This window comes from Melanerpes formicivorus, unplaced genomic scaffold (genome assembly GCF_026170545.1).
Source record: "Melanerpes formicivorus ecotype bairdi unplaced genomic scaffold, bMelFor1.0.p_v2 SCAF_112, whole genome shotgun sequence".
Taxonomy (NCBI): Eukaryota; Metazoa; Chordata; class Aves; order Piciformes; family Picidae; genus Melanerpes; species Melanerpes formicivorus.
Genome location: NW_027142464.1, coordinates 621,741 through 639,597, shown reverse-complemented (window position 1 = coordinate 639,597; position 17,857 = coordinate 621,741). Strand labels below are relative to the sequence as shown.

The following is a 17,857-nucleotide window of genomic DNA, read 5'->3' as shown; positions in this document are numbered from 1 at the left end:
CAGTACCGGGAGGCACCGGCAATTCCAGGCCAGCGAGGAAGGGGAGGGGGCAGGACCCAGCTTCTCCGGGGCCATCAGCCACGTGAGCCCAGCCCGGGGGCTGCAGAGCAAAGCCGTGCCCTAAAGGACCCCCCGAAGGGCAACCAGGGATGCCAGGACCCAGTTGAAGCCCTCTCCAGCACCCTGAGTAGGGAACAGGGCAGTGGGAGGGCGGTGGGATGGAGATCAGAGACCTGCAGCCCCAAGAGGTCTACCGGAGTCTCCCCGGTGCTGCGGTGGGGAACGCTCCGAGCCCTCGAAGGCGGTCTCGCAAGCCCCTTGCTCCTGGTCTCCTGGACAGGGCTTGGTTCACCCCCGTCCCGGTTCTGCACACTGTGCCCATGCGCACCCCGGGTGTAGGCACCACGGCTGAGCCCATGCCGAGGCACCGCCCGGCAAGGTGCCAGCCCCAGAGCGGAGCTGTGCCGCCCCCCGCACCTCCCAGGGAGGAAGGCAGAGCCAGGTGACATCGGGCTACCATTTATTGTAAAAGGCCAGCGGTGCCCGCAGTGCCCTCAGCGGGCTCTGCCAGGAGGAGGTACAGAAAAGTGCTATTTACACCGGCCCCGGGATCTGACCCCCCCAGGCGCCCCCTCCCTGCTCCCGCTGCCCCACCTCACTCAGTAAAAACTCTTGGCATCTCCCTGGGCTGGGCTCTTGGGCAGGTCCTTCCCCGAGTGTCCCTGGCACTCCCTGGGGCTGGCAGGGCTGGCATCAGCTCCTCGCAGCGCTGGCGTCGGCTGGGCATCCATGCCCACGGGGCAGCCTGATGCGTCGTGGCAGGCGGTGCCAGGGAGCTTCCCGCGCTTGCCCATGGTGAGGATGCCCGCAGCGTGGTTGCCAGAGCCGTGCAGCAGGCGGTAGAGACGGCTCTGGAAGGCTGGAGGGACGCTCTTCCTCTTGCCCAGTGTGAGGATCCCAGCTGCATGGTTGCCCATGCCATGCAGGAGGTCATAGACGCGGCAGGAGCAGGTCTTCTGCCGGCAGCACTCAGGCAGACTCTGGCGGGCAGCAGCCAGGGAGCAGAGCAGGAGCAGGAGCAGGAGGCAGGCATCTCGCTGGAGCTGCCAGAGCAATGGGCAGCATTAGTGCCAGGCAGCTGGGATTGCCAGGGAGGGGTTGGGTTCCATACATCCCCAGGGCTGCTCCCCATTCCTGCCATGCCTGCCAGTGTCTCAGCTCCTGTCTGCCCTGTCCACTGCTGCCACTCTTCTCAGCCCCACACCCGGAATGCACCTGGAGCATCACTGTTGGCACAGCCGGCACCACACTCCAAGGGAGCTGGGAATGCTGCTCCTCACAACCCCCCCAGGCCCAGCCACCACCCATGCTCTGCCCAGCAGCCAGGTGGGGCTGCCCTCACCAACCTGCCCCGCTCCGACACAGGGCAGCTGTGGCAAATACCCTCCCATTGCTACCCAGTGCCACGGGAGGAGCACCCATGGGCAGCACCATGGGCACCACGTGCCAGGGCCCTTCCGAGGGGTCCACACACAAACCTCCCTGATTGTCACACTGGGGACCCTGGGGAGGAGATGCACACTTCCCGAGTGCAAGGAACCTTGGGAAGGACCAAAGGAGACCTCCCCAGACCCCTGGTCCCACCTCCCAAACTCCTTCCTTTTGCTGCCCTCCTGGCCCCACCTTGACGCTGGGCACCTCCATCCTTCCCGGGGTCTTCAGGTGGTCGAGTGGTACTGGGGCATATCCTGCCGGGCAGCCAAGAGCACAGCGCCCTGTGCCATCCACCGCAGCCACCGCTTTATAGGGCCTGGCACAATGGTGCTGCCAAAAATACCTCCGGGGCAGGCGGCAGCAGATGGCTCCTGGGCGACGCGGCGCAGCGCGGCCGTAGCTCGGAGACCAGCCCAGGCCTTTCCCCTCATTTGCAGCTCCTCTTTGTGTGGCTGCTCGACGCCGGGCACGGCGGCCGGGCCGTGTGGCACTAATGAGGCTGTAATTGCCCATGGGCTCCGCGACTGGGCTGGCACAAAGAGGCTGAAGGTCAGTGCCGGGCAGCCTGCTCCGGACAGCACTGGGTCCGCTCTGCATGGCCCCATTAGGCTAATTACGCTAATTACCTCCCGACAAAGGAGTGCCCACAGACGCACAGCTCCCTGATGTGGAGAGAGCTGTCACCCTGTGCTCAGCTGGTGCCAGGGAGGGATGATGCTACCCTTCCCCACTGCTGCTCCACATCCCTTCTGGTGACCCTGTCCTGACCTGGCCCCACACCAGGAGGGAGCAGCAGGGTCCAGGGTGGGTCTCACACTCTTTATGCTGTGCTGCAGCCCAGGTCTGACCCCAGACCAAACCTTGCCCATTGCTTGCACTGGGACTCCTCACCCTGGAGGACAGAGCCCTCGTCCTGGGGGATGAGCTTCAACATTTCTCTGCCCAGGCAGTGCTCCCCCACCAGCTTACTGCAACCCAGAGCCTCCCAGACCCTTGGCACCCAGGGACCAGCCAGGACCCTTCCTGTTAGGCAGGTTTTCTCTGCAACTAGTGAAGGCAAAACCCACGGCCCTGGACAGGGCCAGGAGTCCAGCCCCGGGCTGGTTTTACAGCAGGAGTCTGGCACAGCAGGCACACACACACAGGCACCAGGTGCCAGCATCCCTGCCAGTCCCACAGCAGGGTGCTTGCTCCAGAAGCAGATGGCAGGGGACAGATGAGGACCCAGGAGCTCGAGGTGGGGCCAGCAGGAGAGGCGACCTCCCTCCCAACCTCCCTGCTGCTGCCCCTTGGCAGAGCACAGGAGCCCAGCCCTGTGTGTCCCTCCACGCACACGGAGCCTGCGGGCAGCCGGGTGCCCGTCTGTGGGCAGGATGGGGCTCCTGCTGCCAGGCTGTGCCCAGCCCAGGTCCCCAGGCCCCCGGCCGGGTTCAGCAGGATGCGGTGTCACCACCTCCCTCCGTCTCGGGGATGGGCTCCAGCGCTGCGTGCAGCCGAGAGGACTCCGGCGATGCCGAACCGTTCCTGCCGATGCCGCAGGACTGCCCTGCGTTGTGGATCTGCCAGAGGTTGTCCAGCGCCTCGGCCTTGGCATGCTTGAGGAGGTCAGCCTGGCCCTGCGCGGGGACGGGCGTCAGTCCCGGGCTGCCCCACAGCCACCACCCGCTGGCGCTGCCACCGCCTGGCCCCCCCGAATGAGGCTGTGCCACCCCCAGCACTCCCACAGCATCCCCGGGGGAGCACGGCAGGGCAGGGCAGGGCTGGCAGCCCTCGCCCCTCACCTTCAGGACGGTGATGTTCCAGGCGAAGCTCTCCAGCGCCTTCTGCAGCTTGCGGCCCCGCAGCCCCTCCTTGGCCTCGATGCGGTGCAGCTCCTTGTGGAAGTCCATGCCTGCGGGCGGCAGCACTGCTCAGCACCGGGGCGGAACGGGACGGACGCCTTTCGCCCCGCACGGGCGTGCAGGCTGGGTGGGCTCACCATTGCCACAGCAGCTCCGAGCTCCCTCTATGCCAGGGACAACGCGCCAAGGGAGCCCCCACCGTTTGGCGATTTGGAGGCTGTGGGGCTCGAAAGGCAGAGGAGTGACTCTTGCACACCACAGCCCACCTGGGGGGCTCCGAGCAGGGCTGCTGGGCCCCCTGGCAGGGCAGCCCCCGCAGCATGCAGCACGTGATGCGCCCATGAGCCGCTGCTATATTTACCCCTCCTGACGCAGCACCGGCTCCGGGCCCACGCGAGGGCTCCCACGCGAGCCTGCTCGCCCATGTGCTGTCAATCAGCACGCCCCCACCCCTGTGCCCACCGCTGCCAGCCCCTGGGCCCCCAGAACCTGGTCCACGCTGGTACCACAGGGGCTTGTCTGCAGGGCAACCAGGGTCAAAGCAGGGCCAGGCAGCACCCTGGGCATGGAGGGGTCACAGCCCCCAAACCATGAGTGGCTGGGCAGAGGCAGCAGTGGTAGCCACATGCCCTAGAGCCCCTCCAGACCCCTCCAGCACAGCAGTGGAGCTCCAGCAGCCAGAGTGGCACAGAAGGCTGCAGAGCCCTGCCATGCCTGCATCCTGGCCCCACAGGCTGTGGTCCCCCCCCGTCACTCCCCAAGGCTGGCAGCAGTGGCAGAGCCTGGAGCCAAGACCTCAGGGAGATTTCCGGGGAACAAACAGGGCTGCTGGCAGCGAGGCTGGTACCAGCTGAGGGGCAGAGCAGGGCCCCTACTTCCTCCTGGCCCCTCCAGCTCGGGGCTGCTCTCCCAGCCCCACAGGGAGCTGCGGGGTGGCAGTGCCCCAGGCATCCCCACAGGACCCAGCCCGCAGGATCCACTGGTCCGTGCCTCGAGCGGGATGAGCATCTTGGGCAGCCACCGGGGTCAGGGCAGGACTGTGGGGAGCCGGGCAGGGAGCTGGCACCTGCCCATGTGGGTTCAGCCATGAGCTGTGGAAGTCATCACAGTCAGTTGCCACTTCTGCCATCAGCCCCAGCCTGTTATTTCTGCTGCTAATTATATTCTGGTGTTCGGCAGCTAATGACTCTTCCCTCCTTCCTCATCAGCCTCCTCCGCTCCTCTGCCTCCTGCACAGCCCCTGGAGCCCACCCACCCTGCACCCTGCCCTGGCACAGGCAGCCCTTGGCCCAGTGGCACCTGGGCCTCGTGGCCCATGGCCAGCTGGTCCCAGCTGCTCTGCTGCTGAACTCTGTTCCCAGCACACAGCTGCCCCCTTGCCCTCAGCTGCCCCCTTGCCCTCCTCCATGCAGGTGCCTAGCCAAAAATCTCAGCACGCTTGGCCATGCCTGTGCCCAGCTCTGGAGCCTGGTGCAAGACCCCTGAACTGAGCTGTGCATGCCCCCAGCCCAGGCACAACACCCCCATATGCAACTCCCCAGGAATGTGCCCCCCAGCTCTTGGGGCTGGGTCTGCCCCACCAGGACCCACCTGCCTGCTGCGCCTGCATGAGTTTGCTGTACACGGCGTCGGCCGACTCGATCAGCGTCCGGCTGGTCTGGATCATCTGGGGAGAGGGGCAGTCTGAGCCTGGCAGGGGCAGCCCCTGGCCCCATGCATCCCCCAGCAGAGCAGACAGAACTGCATTGGGCAGCAGCTGCCCCCCTACTCTGGGACAGCAGCTGGCATCAGGCACAGTGCATGTGCCCAGGTGTGGTGTGACCAGCACCTGGCCAGCACCCGGGGCCCCTCCAGCACAAAGGAAGGAAGTGGCTCCAGCTGTGGTGGTTAATGGGATTTGTGCCACCAGCTGGCCCCAGTGCAGGGTGCAGGCAGCTTGGGCAAGAGGACAGGGTCCGTGGGGTGCCCTGTCCTGGGCAGAGCGGTGCTCCCAGTGCCACTGACCCCACGAGGAGCCAAGCCCCACTTACAGTCTCATAGGCGGTGAGGACCTTGCGCAGCAGGTCGGGGATGGGGCCCTGGGCCTCCATGGGGGGATACTGCTCTGCCAGGTTGAGGGTGACGCTGGGGGTGCTGTCGCTGTGCAGCAGCCACGTGGCCACGGTCAGGATGCACTGCTTCATGTTGGCAGCCGGTGTCAGCCCACACAGCTCCTTGAAGGACACCAGAGCGTTCTGCAGGCAGAGACTGGTGTCAGACTCAGCTCTGGAGGACCCCCAAGAGACCCCTCCCCACCAGGAGCATCCCAGTTTTCCAAGCTCTCCCCTGCACATCCCCCAGGAAGAGGGGAACCCACCTGAGCTGCTCACACTCCTGCCCTGGTCCCCCCTTCAGGAGCCAGCTCCCCCTGTGCCCCAGCGAGCTCCATACCTGCACGTTCTCCCGCAGGTCGGTGGCCTCCCGCAGCGGCTGCGTGGCCGTCCGGAAGACCTCATCGATGGCCTTGATGCCGGTGGCCTTGGTGGAGGTGTACTCCCGCACCCGCCGGCCCCGCCGGCCCGCCAGCCCTCGGCGGTGCCCCTTGCCTCCCCCGCGGCGGTCGGTGATGGCCACGTGCACAAAGAGGGTGGCATGGGGCAGGGGCTCCCCGGCCAGGGACTGGAGGGGGACGTGGCGGTAGCCGGGCTGCAGGCACTCGAAGGGTATGGTGTACTGGGCGATGAACTCATCCCCGATGTAGTCGTCGTCCAGCACGACGAAGCGCAGCACAGCCAGCTCGGGCAGGTTGATCTGGAACTCCAGGCTCTCGTCGAAGATGGGGTTGTCCCCGCTCTGCAGCGCCGTCTTGGTGCGGTGCTCGGCACAGTCAGCCGGGATGCCGTGGATCTCGGCGCAGACGTAGGGCTCCACCACCTCCCCCTTGGCCCCCGAGCCCTTGGGCTTGGGCAGGTTCTGCCCACTGATCACCTTGAGGTGAAGGAGCTGGGCGGGCACCCCAGGCAAGGAGTCCTTGGCGTTGGCACTGAAGTAGGAGACCTCCTCCCGCATGATGGCAGGGCGGAGCACGTAGCCGCAGGCTCCGTTCTGCCGGAACCAGCCTGCGTTCAGGTCCATCATGAGCCCTGGCGTCTGGTAGTTCATGGCTACCATCTGGCAGCCGCACTTCCAGAAGTCCTGGGGGTTCATGTTGCTGGCGTCGATGCGCATGGGGCTGGGGTAGACGCGGGAGAGGAACCGCTTGTTGTAGCTGACCAGCTCGGCAGGACACTCGTTGGCGAAGCGCCCTGCCTCCACCTCGCTGAAGGAGCACATCTCCCAGTAGCGCTGCCCGCGCCGGGAGCTCTCGAAGTCCTGGAAGGGGACAGCCTGGCAGAGGCTCACCAGCTCCGAGAGCTCCCGGCTGAGGCGCACCCGCCGCGGGCCACCCCCCTCCGGAGCCTCCCGGTCCTCCTGGCCCAGCCGCCGCGCCAGCTCCCAGCCTTCCTCCTCGTCGGACACCTCCCCCTCGCTGTCCTCGCAGCCGGGCGGCAGCTTCTTGCCCTTGATGAGGATGCGGCCCTTGAGCTGCTCTGGGGAGGGCAGGTAGGACGCGGCAGGGTTGGGGGGCTCCAGGTACAGCTTCTCCCCCAGCGTCTTGCGCAGGCACTGGGCGGCGAGGCGCTGCTGGGCGGCCGAGCACCGCACCACCAGGCAGAGGATGAGGGGGTAGGCGGAGGCGGCGAAGGCCTGCTGGTCGATCAGCCCCACCACGGTGCGGAAGGGCACGCAGGAGGCGGCCGAGGGGCTGGTGTAGACCACAGGCTCCCCCTCGGGGCCGTCCCACAGCACCAGCTCGATGCTGCGGCAGCCCAGCCTCAGGGCGCTGATGTAGCCGCTGATGTCCGAGCGGCCCCAGAAGTTGTCCTCCAGCAGGCAGGTGCTGTGGGCAGAGCTGATGTAGTAGTGGGAGAGAGGCTGTGCCATGTCCTGGCACACCTTGCGGTGCTGCGGGTCGAAGATGGAGCAGTCGGCGGACAGCAGGTACCGTGTGAAGCCGTCGATGGCCAGGTAGCCTTTCTCCCGGCCCTCCTTGGAGGGCTCATACTTGCCCACGATCTCCAAGCACTTCTCCTCCGTCACCCCCTCCATGCCCTGCTCCACCTCCAGGAACATCAGCAGGTCCTTCAGGCCCAGGTACTCCTTGTTGCTGGAGAACTGCACCAGCAGGAAGAAGATCTCAGGGCGGGTGCAGAGCTCGCAGTAGGCCTCCACAAAGAGGTCGCAGGCCACCTCCGCGCCGGGACACTCGTTGGCCTTCTGCAGCTCCTTGAACTTCAGCTCGATGGTGGAAGCCTTCATGCCTGGGTTGAGCGCTTTGATCAGCTGCACAGCTCGGGGCACCGGGATGCGGCCGCACTTCTCCAGGTCAGCAAGGTCGAAGACGGAGGAGATCCAGGAGGTGCGGAGGCTGGGGTGGGTGGTGCCGGGGGCCTCGGGGCTGTGCTTGCCGTAGGACACCAGGTACCGCAGCCCCATCACCCAGGCGCTCACCACCTCAGCCGAGCTGGCCACCAGGTCCAGGGACTCGTAGTTGTCTCCGTAGATGATGGAGAAGGCACACTCGTCCGGGAACTGGTCGGAGAGGCCGTTGCTGCGCAGCACGGGCGTCTTCTTGCCCACGCGCACCTCCTTCACCGACTTGATCTCGATCTTGGCCTTCTCCGAGTCCTTCTTGGAGGGCTCCCAGCGCAGGGAGCGCAGGTCGGCGTCCAGCACGAAGAAGCGGCTGTACATGCGCGAGTTGGAGCGAACCTTCTTCAGCTCGCAGCCCTCCAGCATCAGCGAGATGCAGGCGCCGGTGCTGTTGATCTTGCGGTCGTTGGGCATGGTGCTGAAGGACACTGTCTTCTTCTTCTGCGGTGCCCGCTGCCTGGAGCCATCCTGCAGGGGTGGGAGAAGGCAGAGCTGGGTTAACTGCAGGGCCTGCAGACCTTAAAGGTCTCCCAGAGGTCTCTTCCAGACAAGATGGTTCTATGGTTCTAAGGGGGCAGAGGGCAGACAGCTCCTGCCCCCTTCCTGCTCTCTCCACCCCAGCCCTGATGCACAGCTTGGTGCCCCAGGCTGCACCAGCACCACACAAATCCCAGTTTGCCCCAGCCCAATCCTCTCCCTGGAAGCTGGGGGCCAGCCCCAGCCCTGGCCTCCCCCACACTCGCTGCCTGGTTTATTTTAACTCTGCTTTCCTTCCTTCCTTCCTGCTCCCGGCCCTGCACCGGATCCTTCCCCACTGCTCACCCACCCTGGAGCCACACATGGCCAGCCCAGCATGGTCCCCGGCCTGGGGACACTGGAGGAAAGCAGGCACTCAGCAGGACCAGCTTGTGCCCACAGCAGCCCCACCTCTGTGGTGGAGCACAGGCCATGCCCCCAGGCACCATGGTTGGGGCATCCCAAGGTGATGCTACTAGGGAGCCCCAGACAGGGTCCCCCAACTGCCACACACTGGGGGTGAGTGAGGCTCCTGGCCCCATCCCACAGAGCTGCTGCTGTTCATGCAGGGTCACAGGGGATTCAGGCTGCCCACTGCCTGCACCCTGTGCCCACAGTCTGGCCATACCCCTGTGTCAGCCCTGCCCCTTGGCGGGGAAGGGAGATTCTGCAGCCACAGGGCAGGAGGGGGCACGGGATGAGGGTGAACAGCAGGGCTGGGAGCATATTATGGGATGGATTTCATTAAGCAGTGCAGCAGGAGGGATTTAATCCACTTCTTCAAGATTATGGTGAGTCACCTCTAATCCCTGGTGGCTCCAGCAGGGGCAGCTCCTGCCCAGCTGCCCAGGTTGAGGGAGAGGGGGTGACCAGTTCAGCACCCCTCGAGCTTCCACACCTCCCATGGTGAGCACGGCCCCATGCTTGACCCTGAAGGCTCTGGATCTGCCCATGTGGAGCCAGACAGCCCTGGCCAAGGGCCATGGGGACAGGTGACATGGGCTCAGTGTGGGTCACACCAGTGGAGAAGGACTCAGCACGAGCAGAACCACCAGACACTTCCTGTGGGCAGCAGTCTGAGCGCCCCACTGCCGGGAGCCCCACCCCTCACCTCCCAGGGGGTGATGGTTGGACCCACAGCAGCCTCCCCTCACCCCTGGGCAGGACCCCCCGCACCTCTGCAGACCTGCTCCCTGCCCCGACACACCCCAGCCCCGGGCGGCTCCGCACCGAGCCCCGAGGCGAAAACAGGAAATCCATCCGGAAAGGAAACACGGGCGGGGGGCCTGCGTGCGCCCAGCACCCGGGGACCTGCCTCCAGCTGCGCCTGCCGCAGCCAGCCCAGCCCACCCCTGTGGCACGGCCTCGCCCCACATCCACATCGGGGCAAAACCCCCAACACTCTCCCCTCAGACTTCTGCACCCCCAGGATGGGGAAGGGCAGGGGGGTGCCTGCTGCAGATGTGCAGCACAGACTCCAGCCACACAGGCTCTGCTCTCCGGGCACATGCAGACCTGTGGAGCCTCCTGCCCACAGATGCTTCTGGTTATGCAACCCAGACTGGGTACCAGCAGGGAAAATCCACTGCTCCCTGGCACAGGCACTTCCCAGTGGATCTCTGAGCCTGGGAACACACCACAGGGGGCAGGCAGGAGTGGGGCAGGCAGGAGTGGGGCAGGCAGGAGTGGGGCAGGCAGGAGCCACAAACGCTCCACAAGCAGGCCAGCAGCAGATGCAGGACGTGGCACCCATGATCACAGCAGCATGGAGCATCCCTGGTCCCAGGGCTCCGGCAGCAGGAGGGCATCAGACTGGCACACACAGCTGGCTGTGAGCAGGCAGAGCTCTTGCCAGTGCTGCTGCACACATCACACCCACAGATGCCAGCTCCACGGAGGAAAGACACTCCAACCATGATGCCAGTGGCAACCATGATGCCAGTGGCAAGCGCAGGCATCCGGCTGGGCACGGAGGGCACGTCCAAGCGCAGCTGCCCTGATCTAGAGCATGTGCTAAGTACCTCTTCAGCCAATTACAGCGGCGATTAGTGCCCTGGCGAGCGCGGCCGCGCTAATCGCCGCCGCCACCTGACTGCCATTGCGCCCGGCCAAGCAACCGGGGATGGGCAAGGGCCCATTGGCCTCCTCGCCCTTCCCGTCACCCCCCAAGGCCCGACCCGGGGGTTCCCCGCGGCGCAGCAGCTCGTGATGGCAGCAGACAGAGGAACTGAAAGCCTCTGGGGCTGTGGCGGCCTCCCCCCTGCCCCATCCCCGGCTGGGCAGCACGAGCAGGGGTGCCGGCAGGCAGCAGCAGCCGGCGGCGCTGGAGCGGAGGTAGTGGGAGGCCAAGCACAGCCAGGGCTCTTCTGCCGTCGTTTGTTCCCTGCCAAGAAGACAGCAGTGACACATTCACTCCCCGCAGCACCAGCTGCCACTACCCAGCGAGCGGCCGTGGAGACAGAGCCCAGCGCAGAGGCATCACCGAGCTCCTGGGGCCGGCGCAGCATGAGGAAGGGGCACGGGGGACAGGACAAGAGAGGTCACCTCCCGCAGCAGGGAGGAATAGCTCCAGCGCTCTCACGGTCTCATGCCAGCCTCCTCCCAGCTCACCGGACCTCCAGCCACCTCCACTTCCAGCCTAGGAAGCGAGTAGGGCAGAGGTCCCGCTGGCAGGGCACGGGGCCAGCCCCGGGCTGCCCCTGCCCAGCGGCGCCGTGATTCACTTTCACATTCACTCCCGCGGCCTCGCCTGGAAATCCCGAAAAATAACAGCGCCGGCAGCTCTTCCCACATGCGCCCCTGCCCCTCCCGCAGCCAGCCCCTGCCCAGCCCCTGCCTGCTGCCCCCGGCTCCTCCGTGCCCTCACTTCAAGCTGTAGCCAGGCTCATGGTGCCAAGTCCCTTCCCCGCCCCATAGCCACCACACCAGCGCTGTGGGCATGAGCCCCCAACTCCCACCCACAGCAAGCTGAGGGCAGCAAAGCAGCCGCAGATCCCACAGCCCAGGAACGGTCTCAGCATCCCACAGGGACTAGGGCTTGGGCAGCTCCTCCCCAGGTCCTGCTGGGGCTCGCTGAGGCCCAGACCTTCTGCGGGTCACCACGGATCTTTTCCCCAACTGCTGTGCAGAGTTGGTACAAGCCACCCTCCTCCTGCCAGGGAGAGCCCAGGCACAGAGGGGTCTCAGCCAGTGGCGGTGGAGGAGGTGGCACAGGGTCCCCTGTACCTACTCAGGAACCGGAGAGCCTTGCTGAGAAGGCAGCAGGATGCCTGCAAGGGTACAAGGAGCATGGCATGGGCAGTCAGTGCCTGCACAGTGCCATGGGCAGCAGGTCAGTTCCCTGTCCCTTGATTGCCAGCCTCAGCTCATGGAGGTGCTCAGCACCGTCAGGTACAGACAGGCTCAGCCTGGGGAACCCATTCGGGACCTGCAACCCTCCAGCACCAAGGCAGGATCAAGCCCTTGATGGACTCGGAAATGCAGGATGGACCAGCACAGGCTGGGGACATTGTCCGAGTCTGACCTCCTCCAGCGCCCTCCCCACCGGCGCTGGCCCTGGGCCACCCAACCCTCACGTGAAGCCAAATCCCGTGGTGACGCACGGCGGTGCCAGGGATGTGCCCAGCGCGGGGTCACCAGAGGGGTTCACCTCCTGCCTGCGGTTCCCCTGGGCAGAGATGGGTGGCGAGCTGTGCGGTCTGGCCCTGGGCAGACCTCGGCAAGGTCCCCAGGGGAAGCAGGCACAGATGGTGCCCTGGCACCGGCCTTGGCTGCAAGGGAGCACCGGGAGGTCTCCTGCTATCACCAGTCACTCCTCAGCAGTTTGCAGTGGGAGCCCAGGAAGGGACACAAGATTCTCTGTGCCACCCTGAGGTGGGGCCAACGCCTCTGCCCAAGGAACCAGGTCCTGGGAGCAGAAGGTCGTGGCAGGGTCGGCACCATGGGAACAGCCCTCACACCGGGAAACCGGCTGCGGGAGCAGGGGGAGGAGGGGCGGGCCCCAGGCGGTCACGACCATTGTGTCAGCGAGCACCGAGCAGGGCAATTAGCGGCGCTCATTTAGGAGCGCACACACGTGACCCCCTGCCCACCCGCCTGGGAGACCCCCAGAGACCCTCCCTGGCTCACAATTCCACCGGGGGCCCCCAGCTAGATCAGGAGCAGACCGGGCTGGGCCCAAGGCTCAGAGCCTTGCAGGGAGCTCGGGCAAGCGAGAGGTGCCCCGGAGCCAGGAGCAGGCATCCCCTTACTGGCAGCCATGGGTGCCCTGAGCAGGACAGGGCGATGCTGCAGGGTGACTCCCACAGCCACACAGCGGACCCGTGGGGACAGTGATGGGGCTATCAACGACCATGCGACGAGGACAGGCCTGGCCCAGCCGAGCACGACGCCTGCGCCAGGCTTTGCCCTTGGGGACCAACGGTGCCGGGCAGGGCGCGGGGACGCGGTACCAGCCCCGGCAAGAGCAGCCCCGGCAAGTGCAGGGCAAACCACGCGCCTGGCTGGGCAGGCGGCCCCCGAGCACCCACCCGGGGCTGCAGTGGCCCGTGGGCACGGCGGGAGCCCGAAGGACAGCGGGCACGGCGGGCACGGCGGGGCTGGCAGGGCCGGGGACACTGGCTCCGGGGCCGGGGGACGCTCAGCTCCCGGGGAGGGGCACGGCTCGGCGGTCCCGGGAGGCCGGGAGGGGCCGGGGCCGGGCCCGGTGCGCGGCCGATGCGGAGCTCTCACCTTCATGATGCTGGCCCGGGGCGCGGCGGGCGCGGGGCTCCGCTCCACCGAGTCCTCGCGGCTGCTGCTGCCCGAGCCCGACCCGGGGCTGCCGCCGCCGCCGCCACCGCGGGGCCCGTTGGGCAGCGGCACGACGGGGCGGGGCGAGCCCGGTGGCGGGGCGCCCCGGGGCCCCTCCGCCATCCCCCGCGGCGTCAGGGCAGCGGCCGCCGCGGGGCCCCGGGCGCCCCCGGAGCCTGCGCCCGCCGCCGCCGCCGCTGCGGGCTCAGTGGCGGACCGGGCGGGAGGCGGTGCGGCCCGGAGGAGGGGCCGGGCCGGGCCGGGGGCGGGGACGCGGGTGGGGACGGCTGCGGCCCCCCCGCCCCGGGCTGCAGCGGCGGGGAGGGGAGCGGACACCGGGGACCGAGCACCGGTACCTCCCGCCGCTCGGGGTCTCCCGGCCTCCGCCCAGCCCCGCAGCTGACATCCCGCTTGGACCCCGGCCAAGCCAGCACCTCTCAGCCTGGTACCCAGACCGACCTGCACCCCACAGCCTGGCACCCAGACCCAACCTACGCCCTGCAGTCTTGGCACCTGTAGCCTGGTACCCGAAACGAGCCTTGCACCCTGGCCCTCCCCAGCGGGGCACGCCCCCCGCCCCGTCCCCAGCGGGTCGGTGCCCAGGCAGGGGCAAGGGCGCTTGTGAAGCCCCAGGGCCAGCCCAGCTCTCCTGGGTGCGGGGCTTGGGGCTTTCCCCGGGGTGCATGTGCCCCTGGGGGCGCCTGGCACGGGCATGGAGTCCAGCAGCCCCGCTGGCATTCCCCCCTTCACCAGCTGCAAGCCCCCACCCGCAGCCCACCACTGCTTTGCCAGCAGGGATGGGAAAAGCCTCAGCCTGGTTTCCATCCTCGGCAGGGTTTTGGAGGAGGATACTTTGTGTGGGCCTTGTTCAAGCATCGTCCCCTGCCCACCCCCCACTCGGAGCAGCTGCCCGCTCAGCAGGCTGCCCCCGCACCCCCCTCACTGCTCCTCAAATAAACAAGGAGCAGAGAGACCAAGGCCGGTCCCCGTGCCCGGGTCCCGGTGCCTCACTGGCACCAACAGCCAGACGCTCCCAGAGCCCCCCCGGACTGGTTAAATATTCATAGCTGCCCCTTCCCCAGGACCCCCGAGCAGAGAACAGCAGCTTCCCAGCCCCCACAGCACAGTCAGGGCTGTCATCAAGAAATGGCTTTAATGAGGATTAAAAATAATGGCATTAAAATATCCCCCCCCAGCTCCTGCCCTTGGTTCAGGAGAGACTCCTCCTAGCTGGATCCTGGGGGTTAAACACCCACAGCAGCCCTCGCTGGAGCCTGGCAGAGGGGCTGCTCCATGGCAGCCAGCACCTGCCTGCGGCATCCCTGCCAGAGGACAAAACGCCACAGGCCCCCGAGCGCAGTGTGGGGCTGAGCCGAGCTCCCTGCGTGTGCTCCATACTCTGCTGCTGCTCCAGGGAGGTCTCTGCTGTCCCCTCCACACCAGCCACGGACTGTGGTGGCCGAAGTGTCCCTCGGGACGGCTGGGCACTTGCTGTGCTGCGGATGCCTGTGGGCACTGTTAAGGCACTGGGCAAGGTGGGGTGAGCCATGGCCACTGGTGGCAGGACCCAACAGCCCCAGGACACTCATCAGTGTCTGTGGCCCCACTCCATGCCCCAAGAGCCTGGTGAGGGGCCAGGGCTGCTGGTGAGCGCCCGGGGTCTGCCTCAGGGCTAGGCTGCGCTGCAGGTCCTGCCCCATTCCTGAGGGTACCACGGAGCATGGTGCCCACCAGCACCTGCTGCTACCACGGAGCAGGGGCATGGTCAGGCTCACCAGTGCCATCTGCTCTGCTCAGCCAAACGCTCCAGGACTCGGCACCCCTGCCCTTGCGTCCCACACCAGGGGCTCGGCCCTGCCCCTGTGCCAAGCAAACCCCAAGGGTGGGAGGGCTGCGCCCCCCCTGGGCTGCCCTAGGAGACGACGTTGCTCTGGATAAGGTGCAGCAGCCGCTCCTCCCGCAGGACCCTGGGCATGGGGCGGGCAGAGCCCAGCGCCTCCCGCAGGCGGGGGAAGGCTCCGGGCCGCAGCAGGTGCAGGCGCAGGGCCCCGACGCTGCCCTTGAAGCGGAAGGATTTGTAAATGGGAAAATCCTCCTGGAGACATTGGTCCAGCTGCAGAGAGAGGACAGCTCGGCACCAGCTGCCCCCGCAGAGCAGCCTAGCCCCTTGCTGTGCCTGGGGCTCCGCCGGCAGCTGCAGGCCCTGGGCAGGGCTGAGCTGTGCCCATGCCCCCCAGCTCCCCCCCGCAGTGATGTTCCATCGGCACAGAATCTGCCGGGCCAGCACCACGGCGCTGGTGACACGGGGCGGGGCACAGCCTGCGTCCCACTCACCTTGTAGCGCTGCGCCTCCGACAGGTCCCGCAGGCCTCGCAGCTCCACGAACACTTCGTAGTGGGGGGCAGAGGCCCCTGAGGAGGCTCCTGCAGCAGCACCACCAGCCCCTTACAGCTGCCCCCAGCCCCCCGGGACCCAGGGCCGAGCAGAGCACAGGAGGGCTCTCAGAGTGCTGGTCACACTCTCGGGGGGGCTCAGCCGGCTCTGGGGGCACTCACCCAGCAGGGCGCTCTCCACACAGACGTAGTCGACCAGGCGGGCACCTGGCCACATGCCCACAGCGCGGCACAGGCTCTGGCAGAAGCGCTCCTCGGGGATGTTCTCACCCCGCACACTCAGCACCTGGCTGTCCCTGCAGTGCCAGGGTGGGTGCTCTGTGCCACGGGTGCCACTGGAACCATCCCATCTGGACCCTGCCCGGCACAGGGCCCCCTGAGGTGAGGGGCAGCGGTGTCCTCACCTGCGTACAGGCTCCACCACAGGGCACTGCCGGTGGAAGCCAGTCACCCTCAGCACCTCGCCGGCCTGGCACCTGCGTGGGCACGGGCATTGTGAGGGGGGGCCGATGCCGGGCGCGTGGGGCTCGGATGGGCAGCGCCCTCCCCCCCCCCCCCCCCCCCCCCCCCCCCTCGACCACCACAGCAGGGACAAGGCACCTGTACTGCCCTGGCCGCGCCGTCAGCACCAGGCTGTACTCGCGTCCCTCCCAGAGCTCCCCCAGCAGCACCGTCCGCGAATCCTCCTTGGCTGGGCAGGGCAGGAACTCACAGAAAGCCCAATCAGGGCACAGCAGGAAGCGGGGCACCGGCTCCTCCGGCCACAGGTTCATGCCGAGCAGGGCTGGGCAGAGGGCAGCACGGATCAGCATGAGCCCCCCCAGACCTCCCTGCCCATGCAGCCTCACTCCCTTCCCAGGGGGAGCTTCTCAGCTGGTGCCAGGACAAAGCAAGTTCTCCAGGGACAGATGTGGCACCAAGAGGAACTCAGAGCTGCGGGGGCAGGGGGCTTGTGCTGCCACACAGCAGCAGCTGCCCTGGTGGACCCCATGAGGGGACACTCACCTCCTGCTGCCCGGTAGAAGGGGCAGTAAATGGGCATCCCCTTGCAGTCAACCTGGTGGAGGGCATCACGGTAGAGCTTCTCAGCACCGTGTGCCATCCCTAGCACCACCACCTCCAGCTGCGGCCACAGGCGCTGCACGATGCCCTCGAATCCTTGGGCACACTCGGCCCGGACCTCAGCTGCCCGGACAGCGTCGGGGGCCAGCAGCGCCTCCAGCCGGCCCCGCACGTCCTCAGGCAGCCCAGGCTGGGGGCTCAGCCTGCCCAATGCCAGGTCCTGGGCCAGCGCGGGCCACTCGGAGCGCAGAGTGCCCAAGGCATCGTGCAGCTCTGCTGCCAGCCCGGCCTCCAGCACACGCAGAGAAGGCTGCCGCAGGGCAAAGAGGAGCTGCACCCGCAGGGCAGCAGCCCGCGAGGGCAGGGTGCCCGCCTCGTCTGGGGTGCAGTACAGGGTGGGCAGGGGCCAGCCCGCCGGGGCACGGGGGCCGCTGGGTGCCCAGGAGAGAAGGGCCATGCCCTGGGGAGCCAGCGCCTGCGGGAAGGTGGCACGGAGGACATCGAGGTAGAGCAGGGACCCCTGTGCGAGAAGGGGCAGGGGTCAGGGGGACAGCACCCCACGTCCCCCCACCTCCAACCCCCACCCTCCCCCCTGTGTGCAGTGCCTGCGCTGCTCCTAGTCCCTGGCCCCCGTACCTGCAGAGGGGGGTCCGTGCCCCAGCAGCTGCGGAGCAGGGCCCAGGGGCGCAGCGGGGGCACCTGCTCCCCCAGCCCCTCCTCGGGGCAGCTCTGCCCCAGCGGCTGCCGCTCCCGAAAGGCCTCCGAGCCTGCCAGAGAGGACCGAGGTGAGGGTGGGAGGGGATCCCCGGGACACCCCCCCGCCACCCGCATCCCATCGCCCCCCTCACCGCGGGCCGTGCCGGGGGGCAGCAGCCGCCGCAGCCGCCGCTCCTGGCTCAGCCCCACCTCGCTGCCCAGCAGCGACAGCCGCCGCCGGTACCGGCCCGCGGCGCGGTGCAGCGCGGAAAGGACGAGCCGGTGCCGCAGGGCGGGGGCGAGGAGGGCCACGGCCAGGGCCAGGGCGAGGACCAGGGTCACGGCCACCACAACTGCCACCGCCACCAGCATCCCGGAGCGCAGCGCGACCGCCGCCCCCGAGCAGGGACGCGGGCACCGGGACCCGCCTCGCCCACGGGGCACCGTCTCCGGCTTTTCCCCGCGGCGATTCCGCCTCCGGCAGAAATGACGAAAAATGACCGCGACGGCCCCAGCCCCGCTCCCGCCCCCGGCCCCGCTCCCGCCCCCGGCCCCGCCTCGCTTCGTTTTCGTTTTCGTCTTCTCCTTTTCACAAAGCCGCCGGCGCGGCCG

At 67.6% G+C, this 17,857-nt stretch overlaps 3 protein-coding genes across 3 annotated transcripts; all 3 read right to left on the bottom strand.

Annotated features, from left to right (window-relative positions):
- Nucleotides 1-503: 503 nt before the first annotated feature.
- HCRT (hypocretin neuropeptide precursor) lies at nt 504-2,091 on the bottom strand. Its single transcript, XM_068166956.1, has 2 exons — nt 1,684-2,091; nt 504-1,103 (listed from the first exon to the last, which is right to left on the bottom strand). Exons 1-2 carry the CDS (start codon nt 2,089-2,091, stop codon nt 660-662), a joined length of 852 nt encoding a protein of 283 aa, XP_068023057.1. The 3' UTR covers nt 504-659.
- Nucleotides 2,092-2,922: 831 nt separating this feature from the next.
- Nucleotides 2,923-13,255, bottom strand: LOC137455838 (inactive phospholipase C-like protein 2). The gene is made up of 6 exons (XM_068166955.1): nt 13,035-13,255; nt 5,766-8,255; nt 5,366-5,569; nt 4,926-5,001; nt 3,276-3,385; nt 2,923-3,110 (listed from the first exon to the last, which is right to left on the bottom strand). The coding sequence occupies exons 1-6, from the start codon at nt 13,215-13,217 to the stop codon at nt 2,925-2,927; spliced, it is 3,249 nt and encodes a 1,082-aa protein (XP_068023056.1). The 5' UTR covers nt 13,218-13,255; the 3' UTR covers nt 2,923-2,924.
- Nucleotides 13,256-14,235: 980 nt separating this feature from the next.
- GHDC (GH3 domain containing) lies at nt 14,236-17,714 on the bottom strand. The gene is made up of 8 exons (XM_068166969.1): nt 17,398-17,714; nt 17,186-17,316; nt 16,493-17,069; nt 16,088-16,271; nt 15,892-15,963; nt 15,650-15,783; nt 15,429-15,517; nt 14,236-15,207 (listed from the first exon to the last, which is right to left on the bottom strand). Exons 1-8 carry the CDS (start codon nt 17,615-17,617, stop codon nt 15,007-15,009), a joined length of 1,608 nt encoding a protein of 535 aa, XP_068023070.1. The 5' UTR covers nt 17,618-17,714; the 3' UTR covers nt 14,236-15,006.
- Between the last annotated feature and the right edge of the window lie 143 nt (nt 17,715-17,857).